At 40.6% G+C, this 18917-nt stretch overlaps 1 protein-coding gene across 1 annotated transcript; it reads left to right on the forward strand.

The window, feature by feature from the left end:
• The first annotated feature begins 388 nt into the window (after positions 1–388).
• LOC139622725 (coiled-coil domain-containing protein 6-like) lies at positions 389–15968 on the forward strand. The gene is made up of 9 exons (XM_071480263.1): positions 389–703; positions 1903–2052; positions 3894–4022; positions 4624–4727; positions 6352–6512; positions 8587–8743; positions 9869–9969; positions 11220–11341; positions 14704–15968. The coding sequence occupies exons 1-9, from the start codon at positions 449–451 to the stop codon at positions 14902–14904; spliced, it is 1380 nt and encodes a 459-aa protein (XP_071336364.1). The 5' UTR covers positions 389–448; the 3' UTR covers positions 14905–15968.
• The last annotated feature ends 2949 nt before the right edge of the window (positions 15969–18917 follow it).

The following is an 18917-nucleotide window of genomic DNA, read 5'->3' on the forward strand; positions in this document are numbered from 1 at the left end:
CTACATCCTCCATATGACCAGGAGTCCTGACAAGAGTGTCCCTCCTGTGGGGCTCTACTGACCCCATCTTTTTATACCTTGATCAAACACAAATCCACTCAGAAAAACATGTAAATTTTGGCACAAGGCTGCTCTAAAAGACAGAAGGACAAGTCAAGTAGTGATAAAGGACATGTTTTAAAGCTCATTTCAGCTTAAAAATGTGCTTAAGGGTCAGCTGCCCCACTTGCTGCTTTTTCCAAACCAGTCTTTGGATGGAGTTGATTAAAAAAAAAAAAAAATGTGTCGGAGACTGTCAAGCGTGCACCGGGCGGTACTGGAGACATCCTGGCGGGGGCGCTATGCCGGCAAGCGTGAGCAAGGTCACACGGTGTACGCTTCTGCTTGTGTGCGCCCCTCAAACGTTGCTGCCGCCGTCGTCGTCTCTTCTCCACACTGTCGCACAACCATGGCGGACAGCGCAAGCGAGAGCGACACCGACGGAGCGGGGAGCAGCTCGGCCACCCCGATGTCGTCCTCCGCCTCAAATTCGGGAAAACCGAGCATAGTCATTTCACAGTTTCGTCTGGAGGAATTGACGAACCGCCTGGCCTCCCTACAGCAAGAGAATAAAGTTCTTAAAATTGAGCTGGAGACGTTCAAACTCAAGTGCAAAGCCCTGCAGGAGGAGAATCGGGACCTCCGCAAAGCTAGCGTCACCATTGTGAGTAACAGCATCTGGCTAACTAGCTAGGTGCTATCCTCACGCCACTTATCATATTGCATTTGTCAGTAAGTTGACTGTGGCCGATGTTGTCTGTTCAGTGCTAAAGTGTGTATGTTGACACATTTATTGCACTACGTGGAAAGGTTATCTGTATATGAACACAACAATATTCTGGTGTTTTGCTAGCTCCTCTGATGTTAGCTAGCTAGCGTAAGTTGGCTGTGTTGCTAATTTAGCCAGCGGGCTAACGTGTGGTAGGTGGTTTTGCAGAGATAGCCAGCTAGTTTGCTTTGTTTTGTTTTGCATTGCTAATATTGGCTAACATTAGCTACACGGCTAACGTCAGGTTAAGAGGCGTTAAAAATTAGGTGGGCACCTCACGATGCAAGTTGCCGGACTGATGTTAGCTATTTGGTCAGCTGATTACTCACTGCTAGACATTGTCACCACGTTAGGTCCAGCAAGGATACGGTAACAGACTATGGAATAAATAGCCCAGTAGGAGCATTGGCATGGACCGATGCGTCATATGTCTTCATGCTCGGTTAATCAGCCTCAGCTTCATAAAATGTGTAACCGATCTGTTGGATAGATGCGTAGGCCAAACTTAGCGAGCTAGCTAAATGCCTGGCTCGTCTGTTGGCAAGACAGCCACACTGCACCCAGTCCACCCTCAATGTGTGAGGCTTAACTAGCTGTTTGGTTTCTATTGTCCTTCTCGTTGTTTTAGAACTACTGACAAATTCCCCCTGCTTGCAGAGCAGAAATTGGCTGTGGGGTCAGTGGAGAATGAGGGTGGATAAATTGAGACCGGTGCTAACAAGGACATACGTATCATCACACTGTAATGCTAGCTGTTATGGCTGCCCCAGTACAGTTCCTGAGTGCACCCATGTTTCACTCTTTCCCTCACTGTCAGTCACCCATTACTGCAATATCTCTTGAGTCATTAGGGAAAATTCTGCTTCCTCTTTGGCTGACAGACTTCACTGCAGCAGATTTTGTTTGGGTGGTGTGTGTGTGTGTGTGTCTGTGTGTGTGTCTGTGTGTGTGTTTGTAGTATGCCTAAATGCACCATTGGCTGTTACAATTTAAAAGGATTAAAGTGAAAATCACAGTTTGGTGTGCAAGACCTAAGAGTCTAATTCACTGATGTTTGCCTCTGCCACTGTCTCCTATTTGTTTTCATCCCACAGCAAGCAAGAGCAGAGCAGGAGGAAGAATTTATCAGCAACACCTTATTCAAGAAGATCCAGGCCCTACAGAAGGAGAAGGAGACTTTAGCGGTCAACTATGAGAAGGAGGAGGAATTTCTCACCAATGAACTATCAAGGAAACTCATGCAAGTGAGTGGGAACAAGATTTGAAAATACCAATTTTTACCTCAATGGTTGTAGTTGTTTCTACCAGGGACAATGGAGGAAAGCCTAACATCAGGTTGAACTTTGACCTTGTGCAATGACTTGTCACACTGATAACAAACATCGCTGTGGTAAAAGAGTTTTTACCTAATGCTCTATTATGCAAAGTTTTTGGCTGCAGTGAAGCATGTTCAGCATACGTTTGCCGGGTGTGTATCTACGTACACCGCCCCATGCATGAGCGTGTGGCAGCTAGTGCATTATCATCATTTGTCCTGGTACTTGCCTGAAGCCTGGAAAGGCTCAAGATGACTTCACTGCGGCTGCTAGCTACTCGAAATGACTCTCAAATTACTCTCATCCCGTCTGTCGGTTATTTGGTTCAGTCTGTTTTCCACATCTTATTTTCCCAACTGCATACATGCACACACTCACACTTCGAATGGCTAGCTGTAGGCTGACTAATGGTTTGTTGATATGTCAAGAAGTGGGAATCTGAAACGGACACATGCGAATGCCACAGCAGACCCTGGTTAAGGTCATATAGATGGACCTTTTCGGGCTTTTGTTGTTTTGCCTTCTCACTTAACATGAAACAGACCTGTGCCTGCCCCTGCGAGTAGACTTGGCGCTGACAAATGGCCCATGGTGTGTGTGTGTGTGTGTGTGTGTGTGTGTGTGTGTGTGTGTGTTTGTATACATGGGCATGTGCTTAACTCTTGTGATGATAGAGGAAGAATTGAGCAAATGTGGTCATTTATTTTACTGACTTTGTAAATGCTCCTCTGGAGAAGCACTTTTGAAAACGATTTTGTCTGACCTGCGTTTTCCCCACCATTACTTTTGAAGATGAACTTTTTAACTGAAGTCATCTAAAGTCGATGGACTCATGAAAGTAAAAAGGTCTCACACAGTTACCATTACATAAAGTATGTACACACATGCGCACATTGCCACTGTTCTGGTGTTGCTTACAAGTGGCCTCCACTTGAAGGACACAAGAACCCAAGTCGGATTAAAATATCTCTGCAAGGTGTTCATAGGCGGAAAATGAACAGACATATTTTGATACAGACTTGGGCATAGTTGCTACTTCACCACACACAACAGCAGGGTGGAGTCCTAGTATACACAAGCTATTAATAGTATTTGCTAAAGGAAGGCACCTTATCAAAACTATACCTGAAATTCTGAAAGTTTGCTAATTAGAATAATAATGGCTGCACTGGGTGTGGTAAAACTCGTGGCCTGTTCTTTCGGTCAGGATACAACAGCGCACTCAACTCTGTGTGAATGCGGTCATTGTAAGTTAAAATAAACTGTGTTGTTTTGAGGTATTCTGGTTGTTTCTCTTAGTGGCATAATGGAAATTGTTTTTTTTCCCCTCTCCAGCCTTTTCCCATAAATGAATTTGCATCCCTTTTCCCATAATGAGTAATCACTTATATAATCTATCACACAGCCGTCCCGTTTTGAATCAGTGCTGAGCCGCACCCTTTCTTTGTATTGGTGAGCTGCCAGAGGTGGTTACTTTGGTTGCCAAATCATTATTTTACACTGTTTATTCCTCTGGGAAGTTTAACCATGATTCAGGAGGAATTGTGACATTGTCTACCCATTTTGCTGTACTCTCAATGTGTAAACTAAATGTGATGATGTGACACCAGTGTGTTTGTTCACTGCGGTCATCAAATAGTTTTTATATGACTCACCATGAGCCTCTTCTTGTGCTCTTGCTCCTCTCCCTTCTTTCTCATCTCTGTTGTTTGATTCACCCCCTCTTCTTTTCCTCTGTCCATGCACTATCCTCCCCTTGTCCATCCCAGCTCCAGCATGAGAAAGCAGAGTTGGAGCAGCACTTGGAGCAGGAGCAGGAGTTCCAGGTTAACAAGCTCATGAAAAAGATCAAGAAGATGGAGAATGAAACCATCTCAAAGCAGCTAACCCTTGAACAGGTATGCTTAACATGGTAGAGGAAGAAGATCTCAGCATCCAGTACAGAACAGTATATTCCTGAGTTTGTGTGTCCAGTGTGTGTTGTAGTAGTGTGACATGCCAAAATTTCACCACCCTTAATTCTTCCCACTGAATGTTAGCTGGAAAGAACATTTTGGTCTGTGGCTGGGTCAAACCTGTGTGTGCTGAAGCCTCACCATAATGTTTCCATGCTCTGATGACAGGATTTTTCTGTCGATGTGCTTACATGCATTCACTGCTGCTGTTCACTCATGAATGTATGTGTCAGAATGATGCTTATGTTATGCTACTGTGCATTTTTCCCAGATAGAGATGCAACCAAATGACATGTTTAAAAACTGTGACCTAATTTCTCCACAAAAAACACTACTGGGCAGATTTTTTATTTATAGGCTTATTTTATATATAGACTGTGCTGCATTGTTGTTTTTCTATCAGTGTGACTCTCACATACCAGCATAGGGACTGAGGCATGGTTTTGCAGTACAGTGTATTTGTGTGCAGTCCTGTGAATGTTTTCCAACATCAAGGTTTTTCTATCTCTGTACGTCACTCCTCTCTCTTCCTTTTATTCTCCAGTTGAGGCGGGAGAAGATTGACCTTGAGAACACATTAGAGCAGGAACAAGAAGCCCTGGTCAACAGACTGTGGAAGCGTATGGACAAACTGGAGGCTGAGAAAAGGTGTGGAATGAGCTTATGTGTGTTAACCCATTCAGTATCTAGAAATTGTAGACATTTTAGAATCTGCTCCTTGTGAGCCTGGATTCAAAGCTTTGTTTACACCCATATTCATACTTGAATACAGTTGAAAGCCAAAGCCTCTTCAGTAATATTAGTCAAAGACTCTAGCTTCAATTTTCTAGAGCTTTCAGCTCCAGGCTGCTAGCATACAAAACATACCTGGCACAACAACAGATAAAGTACGAGCTAGGCAACTGAAAACTGCATTTCTCCGCCTGTATGTGACAGACTTTCACTAGATGTTTCGAGAGATCGCTTGTGTTTCTGCCCTTACATGCAAAAGACTTAACTGCACTTCAGTGTTTAGTCCTGTCCGCTCTTGTCGTTAAGAGCAGGGTCTCTTTGTGTGTGTGTCTACTTGTACTTGCTACATAGTAAGGACCAAAAAAAGTATTTTACTAACAGAGTGAGGACATTTTGGCCGGTCCTCACTTTTTGAGACACCTTCAAATCACATTTTGAGGGTTAAGACTTGGTTTTAGAGTTATGGTTAGAATTAGATTTAGGTTAAGGTTAGGATTTGGGTTAGGGTTAGGCACTCAGTTGTGATGGTTAAGGTTAGGGTTAGGCACTCAGTTGTGATGGTTAAGGTTAGGGTTAGGGGCTGGGGAATGCATTATGTCAATGAGTGTCCTCACAAAGATGGAAGTGTGTGAGTGTGTGTGTGTGTGTGTGTGTGCGTGTGTGCACGTGCTGCACGGTGTTCCAGCATGTGAGACAGAACTACCCCTGCCCCTCAAATGGGGAGAGGGAGAGAGGGAGGTCGAGAGAGAGGTCTCACTTCTGGATTGGGAATAGCAAAAACGGGTCATAGACAAACGTCTTTCTTAGAAACTGAGTTGATGAGATAAGATGTGTTTTCTGAATTTCTCCAGTAGCGAGAGCAGAACCGATAACATTGGAGCTTATCAATACTACAGTCTTTAAATTTTTTGCCTCGGGCCCCATTTAAAAAGCTTGCTGTGTAATATCTGTGTAGTATTTGTGCCTTCGCTTAACTTATTTTAAAGCTGTCCTTGTGTCTACATTAGTGTAGACAATTGACATGGCCCAACATCAAATTTCAGCAATATTTTGGTAAAAAATCACAATTTCAGTTTTTCTTGAGTGGAGTAATATTGCTTTTGTGTACGTATGCCCAATATTTCTTGTCCCTTTTCTATCCCTGACAGAAACTCACACATTCAGAGGCACACATAAAATGCCTGCCTGTCACTCTTAACAAATGACTCAGCTTCACTTATGATGCAGAATAAAATTACCAGTGATCAACCAACACATATTCAGGGTAATGGTGTTTAGAGGAGTAAGCCTGAAGCCCTGATTATGTATGTAAATTGTCAGTAATTTCAGAGCCATTTTCAGTCCAAATATGCAGGTTCAAAAGTTTTAATTTTTGAGCATAAAGTACATTTTCTTATAGTTGTCCAATAGGCATGTGTTGAGGCCTATGTTTACAGCTAGGGATCTCAAATAGATTGTATTTTTAAAAGCCTGTCACCATGGCCATCATTTCAGTTGATGAATTACAGTAACAGTGTGATTTGTTTGTTTCCTAAACTAGAATCCTTCAGGAGAAGTTGGACCAGCCTGTATCAGCTCCTCCCTCCCCAAGAGACGTTTCCATGGAGATAGACTCACCGGAGAACATGATGCGGCATATCCGCTTCCTGAAGAATGAGGTGGAGAGGCTTAAGAAAAGCCTGCGCACCACTGAGCTGCAGCGTAAGTGGACTCTCAACTTGTCACATGATCCATGGGGGTGTGGGCTCTGAAGTGGCAGCTGCCCTCAAGTGTTGGTTAAGGATGTGATTGGCAAAACTGATCCCCAGAAAAGCAGTGAAGGGCAAATTCAAGCTACATCCAGGCTTGGCTTGTTTTACATAGACCTGAAAGAACAGGATACTTTCTGGCACTGTCGTGACACAGCGGTGTTACCTTGTTGTCATTCACTGGTCACATTACATGAAGACACCCAAGGGTTTATGAAGAAGTGGAACTGCACAGTGGTAAGCAACACGCCTCATATTCAAGATCGAACATTAAGGGACCATATTTGTAATTTTTGTGTCATTTGCTCAGCTGTTGATGTTGAAAAAAATTCTCAGCCCTAGTTCACACTATGTATTACATTGATACCGTGTGGAAATGCAGTTGAAAGCAGGTACCATTTTTAAAAAAAAAAAAAAAAAAAAAAAAAAAAAAGTGTCCTTGGTGCTTTCAGGGATGCTTTGAGGGATCGTTGTAAAGTGCAATCTTGTTGATGCATTTAAGAGCACTCCAATATCTGAGACTATTTAAGGGTAACATTTTAAATGCCTAAAAGAATCATATTCACAGTATCTGTTTTGTGACTTCTGCACATACTCATGCTTTGTCTCATTTTGTCATGTGACAATATAGACAGTTAATAAAATGTTATTGAGTATGAGACGATACAATACTAGGTTGTCTCAAAGGCTAATGGTAGTTACAGCTGTACCTTATCTTATCATATGCTAGGAAGATACTTAGACCTTAAAGGTAAGCAAGTGTTTCCTGTGATTGTCAGTCTTACAGATGTTTCATGTCTCTGAAAGTCGATTTGCATACATTTAAATGTAAACTAAACCATAAACTAAATGGATGATGAGAGTCCTCTGGGTCAAATTATTTAATAACAAAAATAATAGAAAACTGAAAGATACATAAAGCTCCTGCCTTTTGTTGACATTATAACTGGTTTTATAATTTCAGGGAGAATAATAATTTCTTGAAGGGTGCATCAGTGAAACACCACTGACTGGTTTGGAAGAAAGAAACACAATAGACAGGCACACAAGATCTTGCCTCTCAAAAAAATTATCTAGTAATTTAAGTAAAAAAGAATCAGTGTTGTTGTGCAGTTTTTATGTAGTTGCTTGTGACAGCACATCTGGATTTGATGAACACTCTTTTTCTTAACTTAAGAAAAATAAAGGCCTGTAACACAATGTACTTGTACACAGATATGATAACACCTCCTCCCAGCGTGTCTCTTTATGAACATGTCACTGATTAGTCCCACCTGTCTTAATTAACTCCCACCACCCCTCTACTTTGTCTCCCCAAAACAAGATACCACTCAGGAAGGCAAGCGGTACTAGGAGGCGGAATCCACATTTAGGCCTCTGCATTATAAACTGTGCTAGTGGACAAATCAAAAACAGCTTTTCATTTTTTTTATGGGTTCTGGAAATGCACATAGACTGTGGCCATAATAACGGGAGTGTCTCCGCACAACAGCACAGCAGTAAAGACTGTGTTGAAGTTGATAACACTTTATTGTTCAGACAGTCAGGTGTGTTGAATCATCCTGAGGTAATAAATTAATTCATGGATGGAGATTTGTCTTAACACTTGCCTGGGAGTGTCTCTCAACATTATTTAGTTTGTGCTTTGATTTTGCCACTAGAGGGCGCCATCAGTCCAGTGTTTAACACAATGTTGAGACAAATATGAAGACAGTATGGTTTCTGGAAAAAAAAATGACATCATGATGTTGCCTGGCTGATAATCCATTGTATTAGTAGAGGTCGACATCGATCCACTTTCATGTTTTTTTTTTTAAAGAAAACATTGTACTGCCCAAACAAATTGGATTGTGCTTGGAGGTCTTAGGAGGGTATCATGCTGCATCTGCTGTTTCTAGATGGTCCTTTTTTATTTAGGGGTTTTTACAAGAGCAACTATTTTGACATGCCGTGCAACATGTTGATATACAGTGGCCAGGATGTTACCATCTCAACTGATGTCATTTATTCTGCGTGTCCCATCCCAGACACAGAGAAGCGTGCCCAGTACATAGAGGAGGAGCGACACATGAGGGAGGAGAACATCCGGCTGCAGAGGAAGCTTCAGAGAGAGATGGAGCGCAGGGAGGCCCTGTGTAGACAACTGTCAGAGAGTGAATCCAGTCTGGAGATGGACGATGAGAGGTAGAGGACTGATAAACAAAAATGTCACAATAACACTGGAGTACAAAACCACATGTGTTAGCAAAACAAGGCAAATGGATGGGAGAGACTTCATCCTGTTAAATGGCTGCAGAGTGGCTGGAGAGGCATTTGGCTCCATTGGCCATTTATAATGCTGACACTGCTGATTTGGATGAAGGTGACCTGAACCTGTTAGAATGAAAAGATGAAGGAACAAAAGAGGGAGAGATGCAAAGTACAACAGGCATGTTTGCCACCTCAGCATGCAACAGTCTCTTTTGCAAAAGCCAGTATTTGTCATTGTTGCATAGGCTTTCTTTGTGATTAGCAGGGTCACAACGTGATGCCCATTAAGCACAGCTGTTGGCTGCATGTCACAACCCACTTTTTTTTTTTCTTCCAATCATAAAATAAACGTTGTGAATGCTTAGTACTGCCATGCAGTTTTGATTCAGACTATAGCTGCCAAGACACCAGTGTTAACACAGGCATACATCAAAATCATTAACATTAGCTTAGTTTAATTCAACCAGATCTGTGCTATCTTGTCTTGATATAACTGAAAAGAAGCCAAACTATCAGGATCATTGAAGCCAAAGACTGCTGCCTTTTATTGAGTGAACAGTCAATTTAAACTATGTGTGATCCCTGTTACTACTGGCAGTCATTACCCTAATAGCACAAGTTGTACCCAGATGGTCCCCCTGTCTGAAATCAAGACAGGACTTTGTTTGTTGTGATGGCTCTTAAGCTTGACACACAGTGAAAAAAAACCTGTTCTATCTCTGTCCGTCTTCCCGTGAACATTATTTTGTTTCTTTATTAAGGTTTATTACTATGTTGTTTATGGTTTTTGAATCACCTTGTAATATTGTACCTCATAAAAGGTGTTATGTAATATAGTATGATTTAGAGATATTACCACCTGCATAGGTACCATAATTATACTGCCTTTTTTAGTCATATCCATATTAACACTCAGCTGTCAGGTAAAATTTCTCTTTGCCTGAGACCACAAGAATGACATAAATTAATATGTCATATATAATGCTGGGACTGACTTACATGTAGCCATACATTAAAAATCTACTCAGTTTTCATAAACTGCTCATCTCATCCTCTCAGGTACTTCAATGAGATGTCTGCGCAGGGATTGCGAGCAAGGACTGTGTCCAGCCCCATCCCCTACACCCCCTCCCCCAGCTCCAGCCGCCCCATATCACCTGGTAGGTACATTTGTGATGGCTACTGTCCAGGTAATACAGCAGTCAACAAGGTGTATTGCGTCAATGAGAATGGCCATTAGAACAATAAAAAGCACCTTTGAAATCAATTGATATGACTTGTTGCTAGCACACTTTATCTTTGTTACAAAGCTGACCATCAATTTCCATTATATCAGTGTCAAATCTGGAACAAATATTTATTGACATGTTCATGTATCTCAAAGGTCAGCGAAACTGTAATTAAATCCCCAGTGAAATAAAAAAGGTTTCCGTCCCTCTCTGTACATTCAAATCCATTTCTTGCTTACTTCTGAGATACCTCTGCCACTCTTTCTGTGTTTATCAACAGGATCATAAAAAATCATCACTCTTGCAGTGTTCCAAACTAATTTGTTCTTATTAATATGTATGATAGAAAATGACAATATAACACTAATGGAGTCAGCTGATCTGCTGAATTATTAAACTCAAAACTAAATAACAAAATCATGGTTAAGCTTTTTTTAGGTTCAGATATTCAAGAAGGTCTTTAAAGGATTCACTTGGAGCAGTTGTACTCCTGGTGTTGTTTATATAACTGCAGTTAATAATGAATTGTTTGAGAAATTGAACAGAATTAATTTAATACTGAGTAATGGGGCATGTCTTACACTGTGTTAGAAAGGGTTTCATAAATGGAGCACAGGCACTGCTGCTCAGCTAACATGCTGTTCATGCGATGCCTTCCGTGTAGACACAATGTAAGAGAGCAAGAAAACTGCGGGGAAAAATAAACGATTTAATGAGAGAAAAGCACAAAAAGTAAACAAACATGTACACATTTGTGCTATTGACAGGCACCTTTCACAGATCAGAATCTCAGTCTCATATTTTTGTAGTATCTAAGTTAAGCCCTGTATGTCTTAAACTCCTAGAGCCCTAATTTCAAATGCATTTCAGAGGAAATGAAGCCATTCAGGGTCTGTCCAGTCATGTTTGGTGTGGTTCAGTAAGATGTCAGATTACAGCCTCAGTGTTTGCCCAGTAATAAAACAGACCTGAGGTACCAGAGCACTGCTGTTTTTCAGGACTCTATTCAACCAGGTATGAAATTGCATTCACCTATCAGTCTAGGACACAATATTTATGTAACTGTCATGTAAGAGAAATTACTGTACTTTGACACTCAATTAAATATAATGACTTGGTAAAAAAAAAGTACATACAATATGTGCAACTTTCTCTTCCTGTCTGCCCACTCTCTGTCACAGGTCTCTCATATGGCAGCCACACAGTTGGCTTCACCCCTCCAGCTACACTGTCCAGAGCTGCCATATCCCACTATAACACTCCTGCCCTGCACGTCCACGGAAGCTCCTCTCACGCCGTAGCGGTGAGTAACTTCCACCCACAAATCCTCAACCAAACATCTCTCAAATCGTTAGTGTTTTCAGTTGGTCACAGGAGATTGTTTTAGTTTTTACTAGGATCTCTTGATGAGTGGAATTTGCAACCCCAAAGCTCAAATATTTATTCCTAAGAGATCCCATCACAATTTTAGTTGCTCAAGTTTAAATATGAAAAATATGACAAACAATCAACAAGTGCAAGTTTTCCATTAAATTATTATTTGCCGGAGCGCGACAGCAGGGCCAGCCCTATAAACCCGAATGTTCAGCGTGACTGGCTGAGGGATGGAGTTGAGTGATCAAGAAACGACATTGGTTAGCCGAATGCCACAACACTGTGTCACAAAGTTACACAATTGGTCAGTTGTTGGAGTTTTCTGATTGGCCATTGCTCTTTCAAAATGAAGAAGTACAGTTTCTATCAGCAGGGTGTTTACATCCTTCAGTGTAGTCAGAGGTGACTGCTGTTTAACATGTAGTTTTAATGGGCCACGTTTCAGTCACTATTTCAAACTTGTTCTATTGTCTGAAAACAGAAACAGAAAAAACATTTAAATGAGAACAGCTTTGTTGGAAATTCAGCTGTATTACAATACAGTGTATGCGAGCACAGGGAGTAGAAGAGAAGCAACCATCAAGGGCTGAAACCAGCTGACAACAGGCAAAATGCAAATACGACGCAAAGATGTCAGTTGTTTACAGTGGTTCCACAACAGTTTTCAACTAAATTCTAAATTGCACATTGCAGATACTTGTCCAGCCATATACTAGGTTTTGACCTAGTCCTGTATATTGTAAAACTGCTTGCAAAACTTCCTCAGTTTTATTAGGGGTGTAAAGCAAAATGTGTTCCAAGTTAATAGAAATGATAAATAAATAAAATTTTAAATTGACCTCAGGCTCATAAATGCTGTCATTCACGCCAATGACAGGCACGTAGAGAGGGCCAGTGGGGAGACTGACAGGGCCAGTTAAACATTTATAGATTTTTTTCAATAGTCCACCATGCCACTGATGTGATAGCCCACTGGGATTTTTCCGGTATGTCTGATGCCCAATCTGACTTTGGTCTCACAGTCCTTTCTAAACCAATAAGCCTGAATTCTCTGACAGTATTATTTAAGGCAGAAGTGCTACCAAAATGATAACTGTAGTATTCAGAGGGAAAAGGGGACTTGACAGGAAAAATGAAAGTAAATGCTATTCAATATGTTTAGATGCATACTATTATTCCAACTATGACTGCATTTGGTATTTGAAGTGTCATGTAAACAAAATATTCTGTTTGGATATTACAAATTTGGCCTTTTTTCCGAATTTACCATTTTCCAATTAAGAAGTGGATACGTCAGTATCATTCAGGCTTTATGAGCATTCTTCAGACATTTATAGAGCACGTACCGAATATGCATATCAGTTGGGATTTTTACAGTCGTTTGTGACACATGGCCTTTTGCCTGTTTACGGTCCGCTCTGTGTGTTGTACACAAACCAACTACACAACAGTTTGCAAAGCTGGGCAAAAGCACCATGCCCAAAAGAAAAGCCCACATTTATGGACAGAAGAAGAAATACAACCTATTTTTAAACATTTTGAAAGACGTGGATATCAACAGATTATTAGATATGTGCAAATATCGCAACTCTTAATCAGAGTATGCGCAGCTGCATGTAAATGGGAATATTAGTGAAATATAAATTTTCATTAACTATGTAAATAGTTTAGTAGGAACATTGTTTTTTTCAGAATAAATACAAAAAACAGAATATTTTGTGCATGTAAACACACTGACGGTGGGTTTGGTTTTAGATTTTAATGTCTGAGGAAATTTTGCAATATGGTTACAGTAAAATACAAAGCCATATTACATATAGTAAAGGATTCATTGTTCAAGTGAGACACTGTATTTTCACATTGTCATCTACCTCAGTTGGAAAGGGTCCATCAGGCATAAATTGGGGTCAGTTGCTCGCTAGGTGGATGGTCAGGGCTTGAACATGGGTGAGCTAGCATGCAATTTGTGTCCTTTTACACAAACCATGCTGGAATGAAATTCAGCCACCCTATTGGTTTGGCAATGATTTTCCACTCCGAGAACACCAAGGAGAGGTTACGCAACCAATGTCACGAATGTTTTTCTTGATAAAAGGCTGAGTCCTAAAATTGTCTGCACTGTTCAGCAGATTTACCAGTTCTGTTGAATAGTTTTGTCATTTCTCATTTCACATACATACATAGTACTTCATGTTTTGGAAATACACACTACGCAGGAACAGGCTCTAGTGCTGTTAGACAGATGGCTGTCTGGTGGTTTTAGGCCATTTTGATGATGTGATTAAGAACAAGAGTGCAGAAGAAGAGTCCTCTTTGACCTGGCTCTTCTGTACACGCTCATTTCTCCTGGGTGTATAAAATATCTGTCTCACTCATTCTCATGGGAGCACTGCCAGTTAGGTGCTATTTAGGTCACTGTGACTTGAGTCTTAACTGAAACTTAGACAGTTTTGGCACCTTGGACTAATTCCTTAACCTTTTGGTAAGATTTTCCTGCAAACTGAACCATGTAAAGTTTTTCTTTATGCCTCTGTGATATAGGCATTATGTTTTCAGTTGTCCTTCAGTCAATTTTGTCATGCTTACTATAGTTACACTTGTTTGAAGTGGCCACTCCAGTGTGAGCTTCATAGCAATCTTATTATCACTTTATAGCAATTAGTCTTTAAACTCTTGACCAAATTATTTCCACCACACGTAATCCTTTCCTCCCACTGTTCTGTGGTGTTGTGAACCTCTGTCTCTAGTTTTCTCTCTTTCACATCATTCATTTTCTCTTGATGCATGTGGATGGTACAGACCACATCTGTTCCATCACCATGCAGCCCACCCAGGAGTTAAACTGGGAAATAATTCTCTCCGGGAGATCAGAACCTCAGACAGATTAATTTCTCTCTCTGAACCACTTTTCTCTTTTCAGTCCTTTGAATGGAATTTCAGTTTTCAGGTCATGACTTTTAGCTCAGTGGGGAAACATGACTGAGTAACCTTAACAGTCATTCTGATTTTCCTTCAGTGGTTTGTAACTCAGAGAACAATGACCAAACAAAAGTATTTCTACAGTTATTAATCTTTTTTTTTTTTTTTTTTTTTACTACACACATTTTGGTGTACACATGTATCCTTCATCTGTATCAGCCTAAAAATGAGAATAGTTTTGGACTAACTTTCTACAAACACCCCAGTTTGTCACCGATTTTTGTTTTTGTACAACATTTTTAGCTGCTACCATCCAGTTGTTTTATACAAGATGAGGCTTATTTATTTTGTCTCTCTCTCTCTCTCAAACAGAGGCCCTCCCCAAGAAGAAGCACCAGCCCCGACAAATTCAAACGTCCAACACCCCCACCCTCCCCCAACACGCACTCAGGGGCCCAGCAGGCTCAGCCTCCGCTACCCCCACCAGCTCAGCCCATGGTCCAGTCCATGTCCTCCCCGGCAGCTATGTCGCAGCATGCAGCAGCAGCACAGCAGCCTCCCTCCCAGCCTTAACGCCACACACAGTCTCTGTCTTTGCACGTGAGTGCGCCCACTGAATGCCACGATGCTACCGCAACAGCAGCTTCCGTCATTACCAGCTCTGGAAGTCAAGTTTCTTACTCTTTACCAACTCCACAAAAGAAGCAGCTTCAAAAGTTTTAGAGGGGAAAGAAACAAGACGGCAGCTCAGTGGAGCTAGCCGCCTGCCAAATCCACATGTGGCGTTACTTAACTACTCTTAAAAGGAATGGACGGACAGAAAAATAATCGCTTCTGGGATTTGTAGGCCAATTATCAGTTCCACCTTCTGTCTTGTACATGTTATGTTTTTGTTTTCTTTGCTTGGGACTTTAGCTGGTTGGAATTGTTGTTGTGGCGCTTCTAAGATAGCACAAACAGCACATACAGTATGTTTCATGGTGGTGTTTTCTGATAGGTTGGATGTTTGGATCAATGGATGGATGTATGGCAAAGGAAACCGATGAATTGAAAGACGGATGTGGTTGATTCTTTTCAAGCCTATAATATGACACTCAATTGCAGTAATGTCCTCCACTCCAGCTCACCCCCTCCTCCTTTTGTCTCTTAAGCAGTGTCATTAATTCGCCCCGACCAAGTTTTAACAGCTAGGTCAACAAGAGGTGTCATAGAAGACTGCTAGGAGTTTCTCCATTATAGGGCATTGATCAAACAGGGCACGTGCCACAGTTACTTAAGTGTCTGAAAGCATTCAAGGTTCTGCTGCTCTTCGGTTAAAATCAAAAAGAAAAAAAAAACATCAAGGAGGATGGACGCTGGTACTTAAACCACAGATAAATGTCGCCTTTGAGGTGTTTAAAAATGTAGTCTGAGGTGTTACAACTTAGTCATGTACTCAGTCTCTTCTCTGCTCTTCTCTCTCTCTGGTGTATTTCTGAAAGCTTCTATCATCCTTATGGATATTCCTCATCAGAAAAAAGGAAAAAAAAAAAATCATAATGCTCTTTACACTAAATATACATACTGCTAAAACATTCTAAATGAATGGTACTGTTGAACTAAATTTCTATGTATGATTAAAGCTCTTGAGATGACAACTCCTGTTTTTAATTGTCAATTTTATGGATAGTATTTGCTCCTCATTTGTGACGTGATGAGCAAGCTTTGTGTACTTCAAACCTGCTGCAAGTAACAATCTGTTCTTGATGATCATATTTTCCCGACAGAAGACTGCGATTTGTTTCTCATGCTGAATTTCAGAGATCCTGCCAGGTGTACAGTTTCCGTATTGGATTGATCTTTTTGTGTATTTAGCTTCACTGGAACGTTTCCTCGTGGATACCATGGCGTCCCACCAAACTGCTACAGCCACTGATGGAAAAATGTTTGTGCCTTGAATAAATCTGCACCATCCAACCTTACACCCAATCTGGGAAGGCAAAGAAATTTTAATATTTCTTATAATGGAGGAATCACCTTTCGTTACGTTTCATGTTGCATGTGCACAGAAGTTACTGAAGAGTTAAAGCTCCAGTATAATAGAAAATGTTAGCTCATCTCATTATCATCTCTGCACTTCAAAACTGGTAAGACGTAATGTTTTATTGTTCTCTTCATGATCTGAAATGAACTGAAACATCTCATTATAATTTTATAGGACAGGTAGAAATAGATAAAAATGTGTCACTGCTTCCTAAAGTGATCCTCTGACTTTTCATCTCGTGACAGTTCTCACATTGTGTTCTACAAGCTCTTGAATTTTTTGACATAGTTATCTTCATGTGTTTCCTACTCACTTTGGTGATCCCCTGAATTTTTCATTTAACGCTACCAGGTTGAGATTTTTTATTGAAAAATTAAAAAATCTCAACCTGATTTTTTTTATTGAAAAATCTCAACTACTGGGTGGTTTGCAGATAAATTTGGTACAGACATTCATGGTCAAGCGAGGTGAATTGTAATAATTATAATCCCCTCACCTTTCATCACCATCTTCAGGCCAACTTTTTTTTTTTGGTACAATGCTTCAGTTTGTGACCATAAACTTTCCAAACTAGTCTGACCTGTTCTTTTTGGTAGTTAATTAGCAAAAGTTGGCATTCTCATTATTTCACACATTATTTCTCACATTATTATTTAAAAAGAAAAGGTGAAGATGGTAAACATACCTGCTACCCCCATGCTTCATATCTTAGGTTGATTCAATCATGTTTATTTCAGTACTGTGTGATATGCAGTTCTGTCCTCGTCAGCATATAACCTGTGGTCATATGTTTTGTGGCCTTGGTTAATCATAATGTAATATGTCAAAATCAGTCCAGTATTTGTTGAGTTATTTCAATCTGAGCCAAAGTGATAGACCAACTAACAGACAGACACACCTTTCCATTCCTTGAACTATTCTGCTAGCATAAAACACAAACTGAAATTACACCCGTTTATCTATTATGACACAAAAACATCATATGATTAAGCCTCTTAACACACGTCAGCTCTACTGAGCCATGATTTTGTGCCAATGCTTTCATTTCCTAGTCTACATGGTTTTAGCCGGTTCTAACTGGCTGAAAACCGGAGGAGTGTTCTTCATAAGTCAATCATTCCAGGGATCATTTAACATTGTAAACCTTTGTAATGTGAGTGCAATAACCTGTGGAAGGAGAACAGGGAGGCGATGGCAATCTATTAAACACATTAGGCCTCCATTAGGTGTCTTCAGGTAACTGTAGTCCATGTACTCGTACAGTCAGTTCAAACTCACCAGAATCAAAATATACACCCCATCATAAAAGTGACATGAGAATATCTTTGTCCAAAGACTTGCTGTGAGTTCTGATGCAACTAAAGTGGATTCCTGTGTTTTTCTACGATGTTGCCATGTTCTCTCTTGCTGCTGAAGCCAGCAACCTGAACTAATCCAAGCAGGAATCTGGACTGGAGGCTCAGTGCGGCCATGCTGGGTGCTAAAGTGGCCTTTCACCTCTGCAGCTCTATGGCTCTTGGTGGCCGCACCAGGAGAGATTTATCCAGACTGCAGGGTGGCTCCGCAGGTTCACGCCTGCCAAGCCTCTTGCGTAAATGAGCAGCAGGTTGCTGCTTCTTATGTGTCACAAAAGTGCTCAAGAAAAAAGAAAAGATACTTAAAGAATATTAGGTCAGCTCATGTGTGTGTTTCAAGTGAGTGTGTTTATTAATGGGCTGTGGATTGGAGTGCTGCAGCTAGGGCAGAAGTAAACAAATAAGTCTCGATGGCGCTATGTTCAAAAGAAGACAGTTTCTCCTGTTTGCCCATGAAATTTCATACTGAGACGGCACGTGACACATAAACAAAGACTAAAACTTTGTTGCTGGGCAGCAGTCTTACTTGGTTAGTTAAGAAAAAGATTATCTCCATTTATCAAGATATTTGAAAGCTGCACTATGAGGAATAGCAAATGGCTGGTGCCACACCCCATGTTTTTATGCCAAGTTTGTTTATTCTAAGGGGACCAGCAAGATAAAGCTTCAAGTTTTATAAAGACCAAAGAAACTGTCCTTAGCATAGAAAATAGAGTAATAATTGATGGTTTGAACTGCAAACAGTGTCACTTATTCATTGCTCAATTGTATTTGAACATGAAATCTCAGTGTTCTTGTTTACAATTGTGGCAGGCAAAGTTATGACCAAAAGGGCTTGAGAGTCCACAAAACAGGGAATTAGGATTATACTAATCCATTTTGCAAAGGCTCTAATTTTTTCTTCACTACCATTTTAATATATTCCGTCAAATGTTGCAAACATTAGATGTGATAATCTGTCACATAGATCACTGGTTTTCAATATATGTGTTTATGTTATTGATTTTTGGCAGACCCAATGAAAGATGACATCATCGACATTGAAATGGAGAACAGTGCTGCACTGGCGAAGAAATGTTACATATATTACTATATAAAGCAAATATTATGGGCCTCAAAATAGATCCTTGTGGGACACCATCAGCGACTGCAATGTATCTAATCCAATGTTTTAATCAACTGACAGATTCCCAAAGAGTGCAGCACTC

Source organism: Trachinotus anak, unplaced genomic scaffold, assembly GCF_046630095.1.
Source record: "Trachinotus anak isolate AG129_WGS33_773 ecotype Australia unplaced genomic scaffold, CSIRO_AGI_Tana_v1 ptg000007l, whole genome shotgun sequence".
Taxonomy (NCBI): Eukaryota; Metazoa; Chordata; class Actinopteri; order Carangiformes; family Carangidae; genus Trachinotus; species Trachinotus anak.

Coding starts and splice junctions, on each gene's coding strand:
- LOC139622725 (XM_071480263.1), top strand. CDS start 449: ATGGCGGACAGCGCAAGCGAGAGCGACACCGACGGAGCGGGGAGCAGC. Junction 9,970..11,219: donor CAGCCGCCCCATATCACCTG/GTAGGTACATTT, acceptor TCTCTGTCACAG/GTCTCTCATATGGCAGCCAC. Junction 11,342..14,703: donor GCTCCTCTCACGCCGTAGCG/GTGAGTAACTTC, acceptor TCTCTCAAACAG/AGGCCCTCCCCAAGAAGAAG.